Source organism: Pezoporus wallicus, unplaced genomic scaffold (assembly GCF_028554395.1).
Source record: "Pezoporus wallicus isolate ANWC-B61680 ecotype Strahan unplaced genomic scaffold, APGP_CSIRO_Pwel_v1 contig_7292, whole genome shotgun sequence".
In the NCBI taxonomy this organism is placed as follows: Eukaryota; Metazoa; Chordata; class Aves; order Psittaciformes; family Psittacidae; genus Pezoporus; species Pezoporus wallicus.
In genome coordinates, this window is record NW_026638060.1 from 276,373 (window position 1) to 291,344 (window position 14,972).

General features: G+C 46.7%; 1 protein-coding gene across 2 annotated transcripts in view; it reads left to right on the plus strand.

Annotated features, from left to right (window-relative positions):
* The window catches only part of TMOD1 (tropomodulin 1), a 37,132-nt gene extending 24,127 nt beyond the window's left edge, over window positions 1-13,005 (plus strand). For both annotated transcript variants that reach the window (XM_057408916.1, XM_057408915.1), the window contains exons 4-10: window positions 1,218-1,337; window positions 5,568-5,657; window positions 5,996-6,126; window positions 8,091-8,198; window positions 9,640-9,783; window positions 10,516-10,660; window positions 12,694-13,005. In XM_057408916.1, the coding sequence (XP_057264899.1) occupies window positions 1,218-1,337; window positions 5,568-5,657; window positions 5,996-6,126; window positions 8,091-8,198; window positions 9,640-9,783; window positions 10,516-10,660; window positions 12,694-12,758 (803 nt within the window). In that variant the 3' untranslated portion in view covers window positions 12,759-13,005. The remainder of the gene's footprint in view (window positions 1-1,217; window positions 1,338-5,567; window positions 5,658-5,995; window positions 6,127-8,090; window positions 8,199-9,639; window positions 9,784-10,515; window positions 10,661-12,693) is intronic.
* The last annotated feature ends 1,967 nt before the right edge of the window (window positions 13,006-14,972 follow it).

Below are 14,972 nucleotides of genomic sequence, written 5' to 3' on the forward strand. Positions count from 1 at the left end.
TGCAGTGATCCTGGATTATCTCAGGGGAGGGGACTGCTCTGGGATCCCTCCTCCCACCCTGCAGCAGCGATGGGTTTACCCAACAGACTGCTCCCTGCTGTGGTGGTATGAAACACCACAAGCTTCATCCTGTGTGTTCTTCTGTGGCAGCGCGGACAGGCGCAGGTAGGTGCCCCGCTGTTAAATCTCAGACCTTCACAAATATAGCTGCTCACCCGCTGGCACTGTGAGCAGTGAGAGCTGGGAGCATTGCATGCAGTGCTGCGAACCACTCCCGCTGCCCCACAACTCCTTGGGATGCAGCCAGCTTTGGCAGAGAAAGCATTGTGGCTTGCCTGGTGATCATCCTGGGCATGGGGTCTGACAGGAGCCCACGGCATTCAGAGCTGGACTGGAACTGTGCCACTTGCTGCACAGCCCCTTATCCAGATGGGCAGGCCTTCATAGAAAAGGGCCTCAAACAAGCAGCTTTATGTTAAAAGCTGTACCTGTTGCTTTGCAACTCTGACCTGTTACTGTTCTGGGAGATAAGAGCATGGAGGTCTCCATCTGACATGCCCTCTGTGTCTCTCTCCCCCCCTTGTCCTAATGTTGAGCTCAATGAGCTGCCTGAAACCTGCTTCTCTTTGTACCCCGTGTGCTTGCCGGGCTGCCATCCCTGCCTGCTGCCAGACATACTCCACTACCTCCTTTCCACCCTCTTCTGACTGATGTATCATCTGCCCAGTCTCCATGTGGTTGGAGTTAGCAGCAGGAGCTGTCTCCCTGGCAGGACCGATGCTGCACAGTGCTGGCCCCAGGCCCCTGGCCTCTCTGGTCCATGTGAGAGCTGGCAAATCTCCATCCCTTTCATGCAGCCTTCAAGGAGGTGAAGTCCAGGGTCGGGCTGTGCGTGGCTTTCTGACTGCTGTGTGTTGAATCATCATTGTCCTCTACAGACGGACTGCCAGGCTTTTGTAGGTGCAGCCTCTGGGCTGGTGAAAAAGTCTAGCTCCACCGCTGGAGGTGTCTGGCACGTGCCTCCTTGCTCACACCTCAGCATGACTCAGGCCAGCCTAATGGGAAGGGATTCAGCGTCTGCTCCAGTTTTTCTCTAGGTCTTTGTGCCCCCCGTCCTTTCCACTGTGCAGATCTCACCCACGGAAATGCATCTGCACAGCTAATTGTAAGACAGGTGCTGTAGCTATACTGAGAGTGACCTTGTTTTGCGTTTATAGGAAAAGCTTGGATCCCCAAGCAGAAGCCGATGGATCCTGTTTTGGAAAGTGTGACCCTGGAGCCGGAACTGGAGGAAGCCCTTGCTAATGCCTCTGATGCAGAGCTCTGTGACATTGCTGGTAAAATAGTTTCACATGAGTCAAAAAGTTTTTTAGCTACTAGTTTCTTTTTGTTTGTTCTTTCATGGTAAATGAGCCATTGAACATTTTGCCATTAATCTGAATGCTGGCAAGTTTGGACAGGATTTATTTCTTTGTTAAAAAAAAGAGAAGTGTGTGTTTAAAGTACTCTCAGCTCTTGTAATTTAATCAGCAGCGTAGACCAAAGCTGAGGAGAGAGAAGAATCGTAGAATCAACTAGGTTGGAAATGACCTTTAATGTCATCCAGTCCAACCATTACCCCAGCACTGCCGAGACCACCACTAAACCATGTCACTGAGGGCCTCATCTACATGGTTTTTGAACCCTTCCAGGGACAGTGACTCCACCACTTCCCTGGGCAGCCTGTTCCAGTGCCTGAGCAACCTCTCTGTGAAGAAATGTTTCCCAATGTCCAATCTAAACCTCCCCTGGTACAGCTTGAGGCTGTAACCTCTTGTTCTATCACTTGTTACCTGGGAGAAGAAACTGATCCCCACCTCACTACAACCTCCTTTCAGGCAATTGTAGAGAGCTATAAGGCCACCCCTTGAGTCTTCTTCAGACAGGCCATCCAACCACTTTCCAACCAGTAAAGTTTGGAAAGAGTCCTCTGCCGCAGAAAATGTATGGACTCAGTCAGAGATCAATATGATCAGACAAAAAGCCATTTATTACAAAGCCTTAACCCCTTAAATACTATTTCTTACATTCACTTACAGTGATTTGGCATATTATGATTGGATACATGTCCTGAAGACCCTTTGCAACTAGCATATACTTGGTTAAGCACAGGTGTGGGAACTTGACCTTGAAAGCTTGCCAACAGTCCACAGTTCTCATTACATCTTCTTATCTTGCTTGCTTAAGCTTCCTTGGGCCTCTCACGGCCTTGCTGTATCTTTCAGGATTATTCAGAGTTTACGTACCAATTATCCATTCTCCTGTGAGAACACTGTCTCCACAGTCCTCCTATCCAAGCCATGAGCAGCCAGTTTCTCCAGGAGAATGCTGTGGGAGACAGTGTCAAATGCGTTATTAAAGTCCAAACAGACAGTGTCCACAGCCTTCCCCTCATCAACCAGGCATTTATCAAGGGAACAGAGTGTGCTTTTTAATCTCTTTTGCTGACTGAATCTTGCAAATTGCAGCCTACCACCTTCAGGAGCATAGCTTTTTTCGAGCCAAATCTCGGAAACAATCAAGCAGACCCAGTGAGAATGTGGATTTCTTGTGTAACATATTATAAGAGCTGTCAGGTTAGAGTTGACCTGCAATGGATGCTCAGGGATGTGATTTGTTAAGAAGCTTTTCCAGCTCATTGTAAAGCCATGGTTTTATTGCGATTTGTGCGGTCAGTCAGATTTGTGAGTGTTAGTTCACAGGTAGGAGAATCCAGCATTGAAAGGTTGGTGCACTTGATGACTGAGAAGCAGGTTGAAATGCACAGCAAGCTGGAGATGGTGGCAGAGCAATTTCAGGTGCCCCATTCAAGCCCTGACAGTGAGCTCTCCACCAGGAGGCTCAATGAGGCGAGGATGGGCACAGCCCCTACCTACCTGAGGGGCTTACACCTCCATGCTAGGCAGGTTCAAGCAGTGTCCCATTGCTGCTTTTCTGGCACTGTTGTCTGAATGGAGGTGACCTCCTGCAAGCCTCTTTGCTCTGCCACTTCAGAGATGACAGTACTGGTATCTTGCCAAAGCCAGTAGCGTGGACTTAGCTCTGTGACTGGGATTGTATATGTCTTAGCCAAAGGACCATGTGAACACCACTGTCATGGTTCAGCATTACTCTCAGACTAATGCCAAAGCACAGCACTGTACCAGCTGCTAGGGAGAAAATTGACTCTGTCCCAACCGAGACCAGCACAACCTCCTGGTGCTTTACTGAGCTCACGCATCCCTGCTGGTGTAGCAGTCAATGAGTATTTCAGTGCTACTGGTTCTTCTTCCAGTTCCATTTCCTTCAAACTTCCATACTCCCTAGCAGTATCCTCCTTGCCAGAAGTCTGTAAGATAGCCTGTAGAGTAACCACCCCAACTAGACATCTTCTACATAATAACAGCATATTCCACCTTAGAAATGCATTTCTGCATTAAGGCATCCAACATATGTACCCTGGCCACGCACTGCATCTCTGGGTTTTGCTCTGTACTTCTAGAGCCCTGTGAAGCCCTGTCCTATAAAATCTGCCTTTCTAATCCTTATCTGTGCAGCACTTATTTTCACAAAGAAATGCTGTTTTGGGGCACCTTGTTCTACAGTTGTTGGGAGAATGCACTTGAAGTGGCAGCAGGAGAACTGATGAGATATAAGCTGTGCTGAAATCTCAATATTGACAGTGGCAGTGTTGCTTCTGCCTATTTAGCAAGGCTCACTTATAGGAGCTCGTTTTGCTCCTGCCCATTTAGCAGGGCTCATTGTCAGCCATGATGTATTGGATCCCTTCTTTGGCAAGGCCAGTCGGATAGGTCTTGTGGGTGGCTCCCATCAGGACCTGGAAGGTCTCCTGGGTCTTTGGTCAGCTGGAGGAGGCAGAAATTCTCCCCGAGCTCTTTTGAATAATACACAGCAAGAACCAGGCTTTCAAACAGCAGGTCTCTTTTGTCTACCAGCACAAGCTCTAGCCCACAAAACCCTGCATGGTCATAGCAGCAGATCCTTCCCTCTGTTCACAGTCCTGTCTGGTGGAGAGATTCTGTTGTCAGAGTAAGCTGTGTTTGGGGCATATGTGTGTCCCCAAAATGCTGAGCCTGCAAATGATTTCTGTGGGCTGTTTTGCACTCCCGAAAGCTTTATCTCTGAGTACATGGCAGAGAAGGGGTCCAGCTAAAACACAAACAGCAAACCCAAAGTGCCCAGCCTCACTCAAACTTTGAGACAGAGGCTGCTGGGCTCTGTAAAATCCAGTCAGGGATGTGCTAGGGAATGGATGGTGGTGTTTGTTCACATCCTTTGCTGCAGACTGTTCTGCTTGTGCAACCCAGACCTGGAGTTACAGCGAGCTGACACCATACCAGATGTCATTCATGTTATGGGCTTCAAGAATAGCCTTCTCCTGCAACTCTTGGCCCTTCTTGGCCAAGCATTGAGGAAATGGTGATAGACTGATGCCAGCCAAGCATAAGAGGAGCAGCTCATGGGAAAGCAAAGCGCCTTTGTGGTGGCATGTTTGAATTTTAGGGAGTTATGTCCTTTATTTACCTTAGCCACTGTGCACATCTGGAGGCCAAGATTTCTTCAAATGTGTCTGTTTATAGCAAGTGTTCACATGTCTGCATTTTTCTTTAGAAAGTCATATAGCTGTAAAAGAAAGGTTGATTAAAAAGCCAGTTTATTTTCAAACATGAGCTTCTTGTGAGTAGCAGAATTATTTTTAAAACAGACCCTTTGCTCGAATGTTTCTAAGCCATTGGCTTCCCACTGCCCATTTGCAGCTGGCACGAATGTCAGCAGATCCCCTTGTGCATTTTCATATTGGTTTTGCAGCTGTAAGCCTGAGGTACACAAACTGGCAGAAGTTCAGCTTTTGGTCGCCTACAATCTTTGACTTTTGTTCATACCATCACTTTCTGCATTTTGTCTGAGCCACCAGAGCTTTAGCTTCTTACACTGTCAACTTCCAAGCTTACACAGATCAGTTCAAAGCACACCACCACCACTGCCCTGCTCATTGTTGAGTAAAAACATAGAGTGCATTGCCATGCTTCGGGTGGCAGTCAATACCTTGTATGTTGCTGCCTGAGGGGTCGGTTTGGCTCTGCATGGGAAGCAGCGCATCTCACACACTGACTGTCACAGTGAGTGGCACGTGCCCAAGGGGGATGAGGATGCGTGGGCTCCTGCTGGACTGGACCCCCTAGGTTAAATCCTACCTATGGCAATTTTAGTGTTTTATTGTCTTCCCCTCACTGTTTTTGTGTGATGCTGAATCAAATTGGCTGCTGAGAAGCCTCGGCTGTTTGTCTGGTTGTTGTTCACAAGATGATGGCCCTCTTCTCCTATGAATTGTGCTACATTGGAATAAACAAGGGAGCATATCTGAGCCCTGTTGTGTATTTATGACAGCTTAAAGGCTTGGTCCCTCCTTTGTATGTTGTTCTGTGCTTGTCCAGGGAAAGGTGATGTACTACAGGAAGCACAGCATGTATGCATCTTTTCCTGGCTTTGAAGCCCGTAGTAACTCATGTTCTCCTCTTTTTCTGTAGCCATCCTTGGTATGCACACCTTGATGAGTAATCAACAGTACTATGAGGCACTGGGGAGCACCACCATCGTGAACAAAGAGGGGCTCAACAGTAAGTGATTTAGAGTGTCAGCAGGCTGCAGCATTTGGCTTTGAAGCTGCTAGCAGAGGCAAAGTGGGAATTATTTTTAGGCTGCATGTCCTCCCTCACCCAGGTTTGGACCCAGAGAGCACTTAGCAGCAGGCACCCTGTCCTGCACCAGTTGGCCCCAGTGACAGGCAGCATTGGTGTATATACGTGAGCACAGGTGGAGCTGATGAATGCTTGTTCAGTCTCTCATTTTGCATCTGTGTCCAGTCACACTTCCCTTTCCCAGCACTGCTTCTGGAAGAGACCATGCTGCTGCTCAGGGTGCTTTCTGTTTCACATGTCTTGCTTGTCACTTGCAGGTGTGATTAAGCCCACACAGTACAAACCAGTTCCTGATGAGGAACCAAACTCAACAGATGTAGAAGAAACTCTGAAACTAATACAAAGCAATGATCCTGACCTTGAGGAAGTCAACCTTAACAATATTATGGTATTTGCTCCTTCCTACTCTCCTTAGTAACAGAACCAAATACTTGGTTTCTGCCTTCTGTGTATCAAGTCTTTTTTGCTGCACAGTGATACTGTAACACTGTGTAGCCAGACAAGGAATGCCAGTGCTTCCTATCCCTGTTTTGGGCAACAGGGATTGTTACCTGCTGTGGGGCAACGGTTTGGGGTTGGTAGCAGGAGGACTCCTGTAGGTGCCTGAAAGAGACAAGCTGTGTTTAGGGTAGTCTGGGAGACCCATCTCCAGCCTGTCTGGTTAAAAGCATTCTAGGTTGCTTTAGCAGTTCAGTCAGGCACGTTTTGGGGGCAGGGGGCTGTTTATGTTAAGATAAAATGGTGTGGGGAAGAAGGAAAAATCCTGACACTTGCAATGACAATATGAAGAAACCTCCCTTCTTGCAGATAGCCCCGTCCATCTCCCACCCATTATTTCTCTGGGACACCTGTACTACTTGTAGAAAGCAAATCAGGGCACCAATTCTTAGTTGGCTCTGGGACACATACACATGCTAAAAAATACAGTTTCCATCTGTCCCCCCTGACTCCAGGACCTCCATCCCATGGGCTCTGTTGAATGGTGATGACATATTCAAATAGCAAGAATGTGGTTAATTGCACACGCACATTAAAAACACTTGTGCCATGCCACCTGCACCTTCCTATAAGGAAAAGATTTTTACTTTAGTGTACTTGATTCTGGCTAGTGACCCTGAAGGTCCCTTGAGGACAGCAGGTTGAGGATCTGGCAGGGAGGCACTTTTGCGTATGCTGGACTCATGACTTTGGGACACGGTTTGGAGAGCTGGGTAGCAGTAGAGATGGTAAACTGCTGGCCCCTGTGTTATGGCTTTGACTATACGTGATTCCACACAGTGAGATCCCGATGGTGTGGCAAGAACTCCAAAGTGAGGATAAAACTTAAAATTTTAGACAGGAAAAAATTTGTGCATCTGAAAAGGACATCTGGAGCGCTGGATAAGTGAAAAATACTCACTTTGCAGGAACCAGAATAAGCAGCGTAGATACATTAGCCTGAAAGAAGTTGTGTAAAGCAATCAATCAGAGGTGTCTGTGGTTTGTACTTACAAGGAGATGGTTTCATATCTTTCTGGATCAAGCCCCGTAAGTGGAAATTTTCCTGAACATGACATTAATATTGCTTAGTGCTGTCATCTGTATTAAAAAGTGCAAGAACAGCACTTTGTAGGCTCATGGATCTTAGTTACATACATCTCCACAGCACCTGTGCTCCTAAGTAGATGAGTTTCTGGGAAATTAAATTAAACAGCAGGGACACTGTAGCTTCAAATCAAAGCAGTGAGCTATCAGCAGAGTGGGAAATTGAATTGTAGAATCACAGAATGGTTTGGGTTGGAAAGGGCCTTACATCTCATCCAGTTCCAACCGCCTACCATGGGCAGGGACAACTTCCATTAGGCCAGGCTGTTAAAGCCCTGTCCAGCATGGCCTTGAACACTGCCGGGGATGAGGCAGCCACAGCTTCTCTGGGCAACCTGTGCCAGCGCCTCACCACTCTCACAAAGAAGAACTTCTGACTAAGAGCTCATCGTAATCTCTCCTCTGTCAGTTTAAAGTCATCCCCCCCCTGTGCTGTCACTACATGTCCTTGTAAAAAGTCCCCTGTCAGATTTCTTATCAGCCCCTTTAGGCACTGGGAGCTTCTCTAAGGTATTGCTGGAGCTTTCTCCTGGCTGAACAATCCTGACTCAGCCTTTTTTCATTGGAGAGGGGAAGAAGTTGCCATGCTCCTTAGGCAACACTGATTATAGGAACAGAACTTGTAAGAACATTTATCGACCCCTTCTTAAATTACTTCTGTGCATTTGGTGATTTGACTTGGGTAAGAAACTTAAAGTATCATCTAAGTGTATCACGTTTCTTCATATGGCTAATGGCCTAACAGGTTTTCTGCACTTCTTTTCACAGAATATTCCCATACCAACTCTAAAATCTTTTGCGGAAGCTCTGAAAAATAACACCTATGTGAAGAAGTTCAGTATAGTTGGGACACGGAGCAATGATCCTGTTGCTTTCGTAAGTACCGTTGGCTCCTCGTCTTAACGTTGTGACAGGAGCTGTTCCTGGGCAAGGTATTTTTGGAGTTACTGACTGCTTTTGCACCTCACATCACGTTTGGCATGTTCCGCGCCTCTGATGTTTGGTGCTAGTGAAAGCCAGCGACAGACAGGACATTTGTGGAGATTTGGGACAGACGTGTGGAGGTTTCAGGACGCAATTGTTTAATCCCATTTCGTCTCATATTTGTCCTCAAGGAACTCCCAGAAGGTAGGTGGGAGACAAAAACTGACTTCCTAGTAGCACTTTGTAAAAGCAGTGTGTCTCTTATCCTACACCAGGGCCACCCCTATGGTTTCTGTTGGTACAAAGCCATACACTGCTGTGTGCACACCATCCCTCCCTTCGCACGCGTCTGCTCCAGCTCTTTCATATATTCCTTTGTGCAGACCTATGCAGAAGCAGGACTGCATTTCTTCTGTGGGTGATAAAGGGTCTTTCTGGCTGCTGCAAATGGTCTTTCTTAAATATCAGTAGGGATGCAGGGAGGTGCTCAGCTTTCTGCCTGTACCTCTTGCTGCATTCCAAGCTGCATCCTTGCACACACCTCCAGCACCACTGCAACTGATTTTTGTTCTTCTTCACCCTGCCTACCTCCACACACATACGTGCACACAAGTTGCCTGTTAGGAAAAACCCTTCTTTTTGGAGGGCAGGTGTAGCCTTCGCAGTATTTCAGGCACTCTGGACTGGGGAAGGAGCTTGTGCAGGCAGCACTGATGCTGTTTGAGGGCCCTTGGAACACTGTGCAGGAGCCAAGCGCTGTGTGAATATGTACAGGCCAGCCCAGCTACTTGGACATTACCTGCTGGTCCTTCTGCTTCATGGCATAGATGGGTGCTCCCATGCAGCTTATGAAATGTCAGATCAGAACAGGGCGGGGTGGGAGTGTGCCAGCCCTCTTCTGGTCTTACCTGCTGAGGGAAGCAGAAGTGATTAATATGGTTGTGATGCTACTTGGGAAGATAACTTGGATGTGGGGAATCCCTTCTTGTTCAAGACAGATGCTCTTCTCTGTGCCTGCTGTGATAGGAAGTATCTCAGCCCCACACAGAATGAGCAGTGCAGAAAGGAGGCAGGGATGAAGCTGGACAACATCCCTGCCATCACCATGCTGGCTTTAGAGAGGTGAAGCTGTCACAGGGCATTCATAGGTGTGGACTGCTGCTTCTTGGGGTGGCCCTAAGGGTCTTTCCATACAAGGTTTCACTGTGGCCTCCCACATGCTCATGTTCAGGAATCCCTTTCGCTCTACACAGAACTCTCCCATCTGGTGGCGGTGAAACTGCACAGCATGTGGGGTCATCACAATGCCCTCTGGAGGCAAGGTTAGCTGAACCCCTGCTGCTGAACCTCTTAACTCTCACTGCCAGCTCTTCCTGCTCCCCTCTGCCCACAGGCACTGGCAGAAATGCTGAAAGTCAACAACACGCTGAAGAGCCTGAATGTGGAATCCAACTTCATTTCTGGGTCCGGGATCCTGGCTGTTGTGGAAGCGCTCCAGGGCAACACCTCTCTAGTAGAGCTGCGCATTGACAACCAGGTAAAGCCTGTGCCAGCAGGAGCTGTGACCAAATGAACGTGTCCTGGGTGCAGGAAACTGAGTGGCTGGTCAAGGTGGAGGGTGGCAGCCCACCACCACTGCCAGGCTGCACTGAAGATGTTTCAGCCCCTTGTTCCTGCTGCAGTTCCTGGGCAGCATCTGCTACTATACAGTTATCAGCTTCCCATGGTGCTTGCGTTTCCCTGGAGAGTGGTAATGCAGCTGTCCACACCTCTCCAGTATCACACCTTGCTCTGAGCTCTTGCAGAGACTTAACTAATGTTTAGTAAAACTGAAATGTACAATGGAAAGAGAGCTCCAGTGTGTGCAGTGAGCAGGTGCTGTGGCACGTTTAGGTCCCCCGGGGACTATGGGGTGGTAGTAAACCCATGGGGTTTAAAAACAAACGAACAAACAAAAAAAAGCAGCTGAGCTACAGGGAGCTCAGGGGCAGGTGACAGAGAGTTCAAAATCAGTTTCTCCAGACATCTCTTAGCTGCAGATCTGTCCAAGTCTTTGGGCAAGAGGACTTACGGGAACATCTGCTGCTGCAGTTGGAGCCACTTGGTTGTACAAAGAATAGGCCAGTGGTTTGTTTCACCAGCTCCAAGTCAGGAATGCCAGATAGACCAACAGGTCTAAAGAGGGAGGGAAAGGATGGAGATGGCAGATAAAAGTGCTTATTCTGAATCGCTCTCTGACAAGACCAGCTTGCTTTTCTGTTTTCTAAAGAGTCAGCCCTTGGGCAACAAAGTAGAAATGGAGATTGCGAGCATGTTGGAAAAGAACACCTCCCTGCTGAAGTTTGGGTACCATTTCACTCAGCAAGGTCCCCGGCTCCGCGCCTCCAATGCCATGATGAATAACAATGACCTAGGTGAGTCGGGCTGCAAGCCAGGGGGCACAGGAAGGTCCTGTGGGCAGTTCCTGGTGGGAGAAGGGCAGAAATGCTGGCTTGAAAGCCCTGGTGGATGCGCTTGAATTAGGAACCACCTCTTGAAGGGTGTGATGATGCCTTGCCTCTCGAGAAGGAAAGCAGCTTTCACTGACTGGTTCCCTAATGCAGCTGCTGTTGGAAAGGGTTGTGGTCCAAACCTGGAGACACTGGACAGCTAGATCTCCCAGAAGCAGTGTTTTTGGCAGTAACAGTGGGTCTTGTTGGGAAGGAGTGAGAGCTGCTAATGTGCTTCGGCACAGCACATGATACAGCATATGGCACATGGATTATGAGCTGCCAGCACTTGTGATTCCTGCCAACTGCTTGTCTTCCTGTAGCTTCATTCCCACTTTAACAAGGAGATGAAAAGTAGTAGAGTTGAACTTTGGAGGTAGCGGGCCTTGGCCCGTCCCCTTCGGCAAAACAAATGGGAAGTGTTTCTAAGGAGAGGTGGGAAGCCACATGGCTTTGAGTTATCTTTATACCCTCAATGAAGTGATGGCAACTGCTTATGAAGCGAAACATGGGCAAGTCTGCAAACTGCCACTTCAGCCGATGCATGCAGCAGGGGCTTTCCACTGCTTGGCTAAAAGCTACTGTAGAGCGCTGGGAATCAGTCCTGCAGAGCAGTACTGAATGCAGCCAACATTCAGGACCAGCCATGCTGCTTACAGACTTGACAGCACCAAACTTCTCAGCAGCGGCAGACAATGTATCTGGGAGAAATAAGCAGAAGTTTGCAGATACCCTTTCTGTACCTGAGGAAGAATTGTGTTCCTCGGAAACATGGCCAAACATAGGAGTATATGCCAGTTCTTCAGGGACCACACTGAATACTCAGTATTATGGTTCACTGCACATTTATTCTGCCTGTGGCTGCATTCCTGGTCACTAGAGAGCTGCACCAGGAAAGGCTGGCTATTTTTTGTCCTTTTGAAGAGAGCAACATTTTTAATGACTGTGCAGCACCTGGCATTCAAAGTAATCAGCTGGAAGATTTGAATCCAGTTCCTGCTGTTTACTGTTTTATTGTTCCTGCTGTTAAAGGGAAGAATTCACAAGTTGCCTTCCAGGTAACAGTTGTCAAATTTGCCTTTATTAAGATTTGCATTTTTTTGTCTGATCTGATTCTTGTTTGCAGCTCATACTCATTGATCAGATGGTCTCTGGCAATAGCATCTCAGCTCTACACCTGGATAATGTATAAGTACAGAAAAAACTTTAGTTTCCTCCCTATCATCAATAGCTCTCTGCTTGCGCTCCACTCCAGTGCTCTTGCCTACCATCACCTGATGCTGGCAGAACTTGATTTTGGTCTCACAGCTTCTGTTCTCTGAGATGCTCTGTATGAACCAACTATGAAGGCTTTTATATTCATCCTCATAAGCTAACTTCTCCATTCCTTTATACCTTTTTTTCCCCTTTTTTCCTTACATGTTTCTTGAAAAGTTGTGAGTGTAGCTCTCAGAGCTGTACATCAGCTTTACTAGTAGGTATGAGGCTGCTGTGACTGTGATAACCATGATCAGAGGGCTGGAGGCTGAAGGCTTAGGATAAGAAAAAAAGATAATTTTATTTTCTTTTCATTTGAAAGGGCAATTAAGAAAAACTAGCAAAGATAAAACTGTGACATCCACCTCTTGCTTTTACATCAGTTAGCATCAGGTGATGCTTTGGCCACAGTCACATTACAAACTGTGTGAACTACAACTGACTGTAGAATAAGGGAGGTAAGGCTGAAAGTAGCTTCTGGCCCCAAGAATTCACAGGGATGGAAACTTCATCTTATCTTCCTTGATTTTAAACTGTGTAAGGCTGTGTCTGCTGCTTAATGCAGGAATTCAGAAGCTGATGCTATCCGCTTTCTTTCCTGGCAGAAAGTAGGTCTCTCGGTTCCTTTCCGCAGCGGGCAAGCCAAGCCTGCCATCCATGTCTTCCCGTTGCCATGACTGATTCCTCTTCTTCTTTTTCAGTGAGGAAGAGAAGACTTGCAGAGTTGAATGGGCCTATTTTTCCCAAGTGCAGAACTGGAGTGTAATTCCTGGCTGTGGAGGTCATTCCCGGTGATCTGTTCTACACTGTGGAAATCTAAAGGCAATAAGTGCCTTGACAGAGTATTTGTGGCGCCTCGGTTCTGTTTTATGCACTATCGATCAGTTTAAATTAACTAGTGGCTGTAGTTGAAGATTTTATCCAGTAGGACTGTTGATGTTTTCTGTAGAGTTCAAACTATTCAAGCCAATTTATGCAGTCTCAGTTTTGAGTACATCCCAGGGTAAAAGTGATTCTTAATTAACCTGGGACTTAATTTTTCTATAAACTTCCTGCACAGTGTTTCATACGGTCAGGATGTGGTATGCATGAGTGAAAGAAACAACTGCTCCACACAAATTACAGAAGTATTAAAAAAATACTTTATTTTTCTTCCCCCAAATTGATCTCAAGCAACTATGGAGGAACAATTAGTTTAACAAGCACTTCTACTACCTGGAAACATGGCTAATTTAAAGAATTGTGAATTACACGTTTTTACTGACCTTTGCTGAGGCAATTTGTTGGAGGTGCTGTTTCAAGCACATCCTCATGTTTCGTTTTCTCCAGCCCCTAATAATAAGGAACTTAAGGCCACCAATTATAAAACAAAAGTCTCAAAAATTGAGTGGTTTAGGATTGGCTAATAACTCTTCTATCCTATCCATGTCTTCTACCCTATCCATGCCTGAAGAAAACAGTCACCTTTAGAGAAGTGACGCAAATCCTAAGCCCACACAGATAGCCAAACTAATTATCTAATCCTTACTCGTTCAGTTTCCTAATGTTAAAAGTGTGTGTCCAAATACTCACTGGAAACAAGTCACATTCTTTCTCTTTGCTGTTTTGTCTGGATGACCATGTCCACTAATTAAATTTTGTTCTGATGGGGATTTTCTTTTACTGCCATTCCTAATGTCTGCATAAGTGCAACAATAAATGTGCCCTAGAAAAGCTGGTCAATGAAATAGCCCAACTCTGAATTTACACTGCATATAGTCCAATAGCTTTGTCAGTCTACCACCCACCATCTAGCCTGGGAGGAATTCCCCACAGGCTTGTGTAGCTCCCAGACATGCAGTGGACCCAGCCCTATCCCATCCAAAACTCCTGCTATTAACCTGGGTGGGATCCTGCTCTGTAGGAAGAGTCTCCTGTTAGAAGCACTGCCACTCTAGAGCCTTATTCCTGGTCTGATGACGTGCCCTAGAAAATGTTTTCACTTGCTAGATATCTGTCTGTACGCATCTGTTAAGAGTGAAGTTTTGCAGCCTTTGATGCATACCCCTGCAAAGTCCCACAGATTCCTTTAGAGCTTGTGCACAAATGCCACCTGTGATTTAGCTCTGACCAGTGAAACAGAGCAACACTGTACTTTCAGCAATGTGGGAAATGTGTCTGTTGCTCTTCAAAGCTTAATAAATGCACCCATGGTGTCAAATAAAATGCTTCACTGTAGCTTCTTCCCCCTACCCTGAAAGTTCCTATCAGAAAATGAAAAGAATACAACAGAAAAATACTTGAAAATATATTGAAGAAGAAAAAAAAAAGAAAAGAAAATACTGGCAGACAGCCTCTTCCTTCCATATGCAAAGACTTCAAAATGGTCAACTAAATCATCAAATCCGAGTCACAATTTCAGTGGAGCCATCCGCTCAGATCTGCATGGGACAGGCTCAGCTCTTCCATGGGCTTCCGACAAATATAAATGCATCTTATCCTGGGAAATCCTGACAGTGCTAAGACATGCAAGGAGACTCATCTGCAAAGCAAGGAGCACTACATGGATACTACAACATTTTTTCGTAAGTGAAAAAACCCTTGAGAAGGAAAAAAGGCAAAAAAAAAAGCAAGAACCTTGTCCTGTGTTTCACTATAGCAGCACCTAAATTAACCATGCAGCCCAAACCTACAGTAAGGTGGCAGGACTCAGCTGATTCTTATAGAGCCGCTTTGCTGAAAAATGCATGCAAGATCTGTGAGGAGATGGGCTGTGCTGAGAGGCATCAGGTTTTGTGGTGAAAGGCATCAAGCTGTGCAGTGATGGAGCTACAAAATGGTGATGCTTGGGAGCAAATGGGTCACTGAGCCAGGAGCTCTCCAAGAAAAGGGAAAAGAAGCATCTTGCTGACTGCAGTATCTGGCAGTCACAGCCAACACTGCTTAACTCTCACCTCTCCTAGAGCTATGTGCCTTCTCTCAGGCACTACCCCTGAGTTGC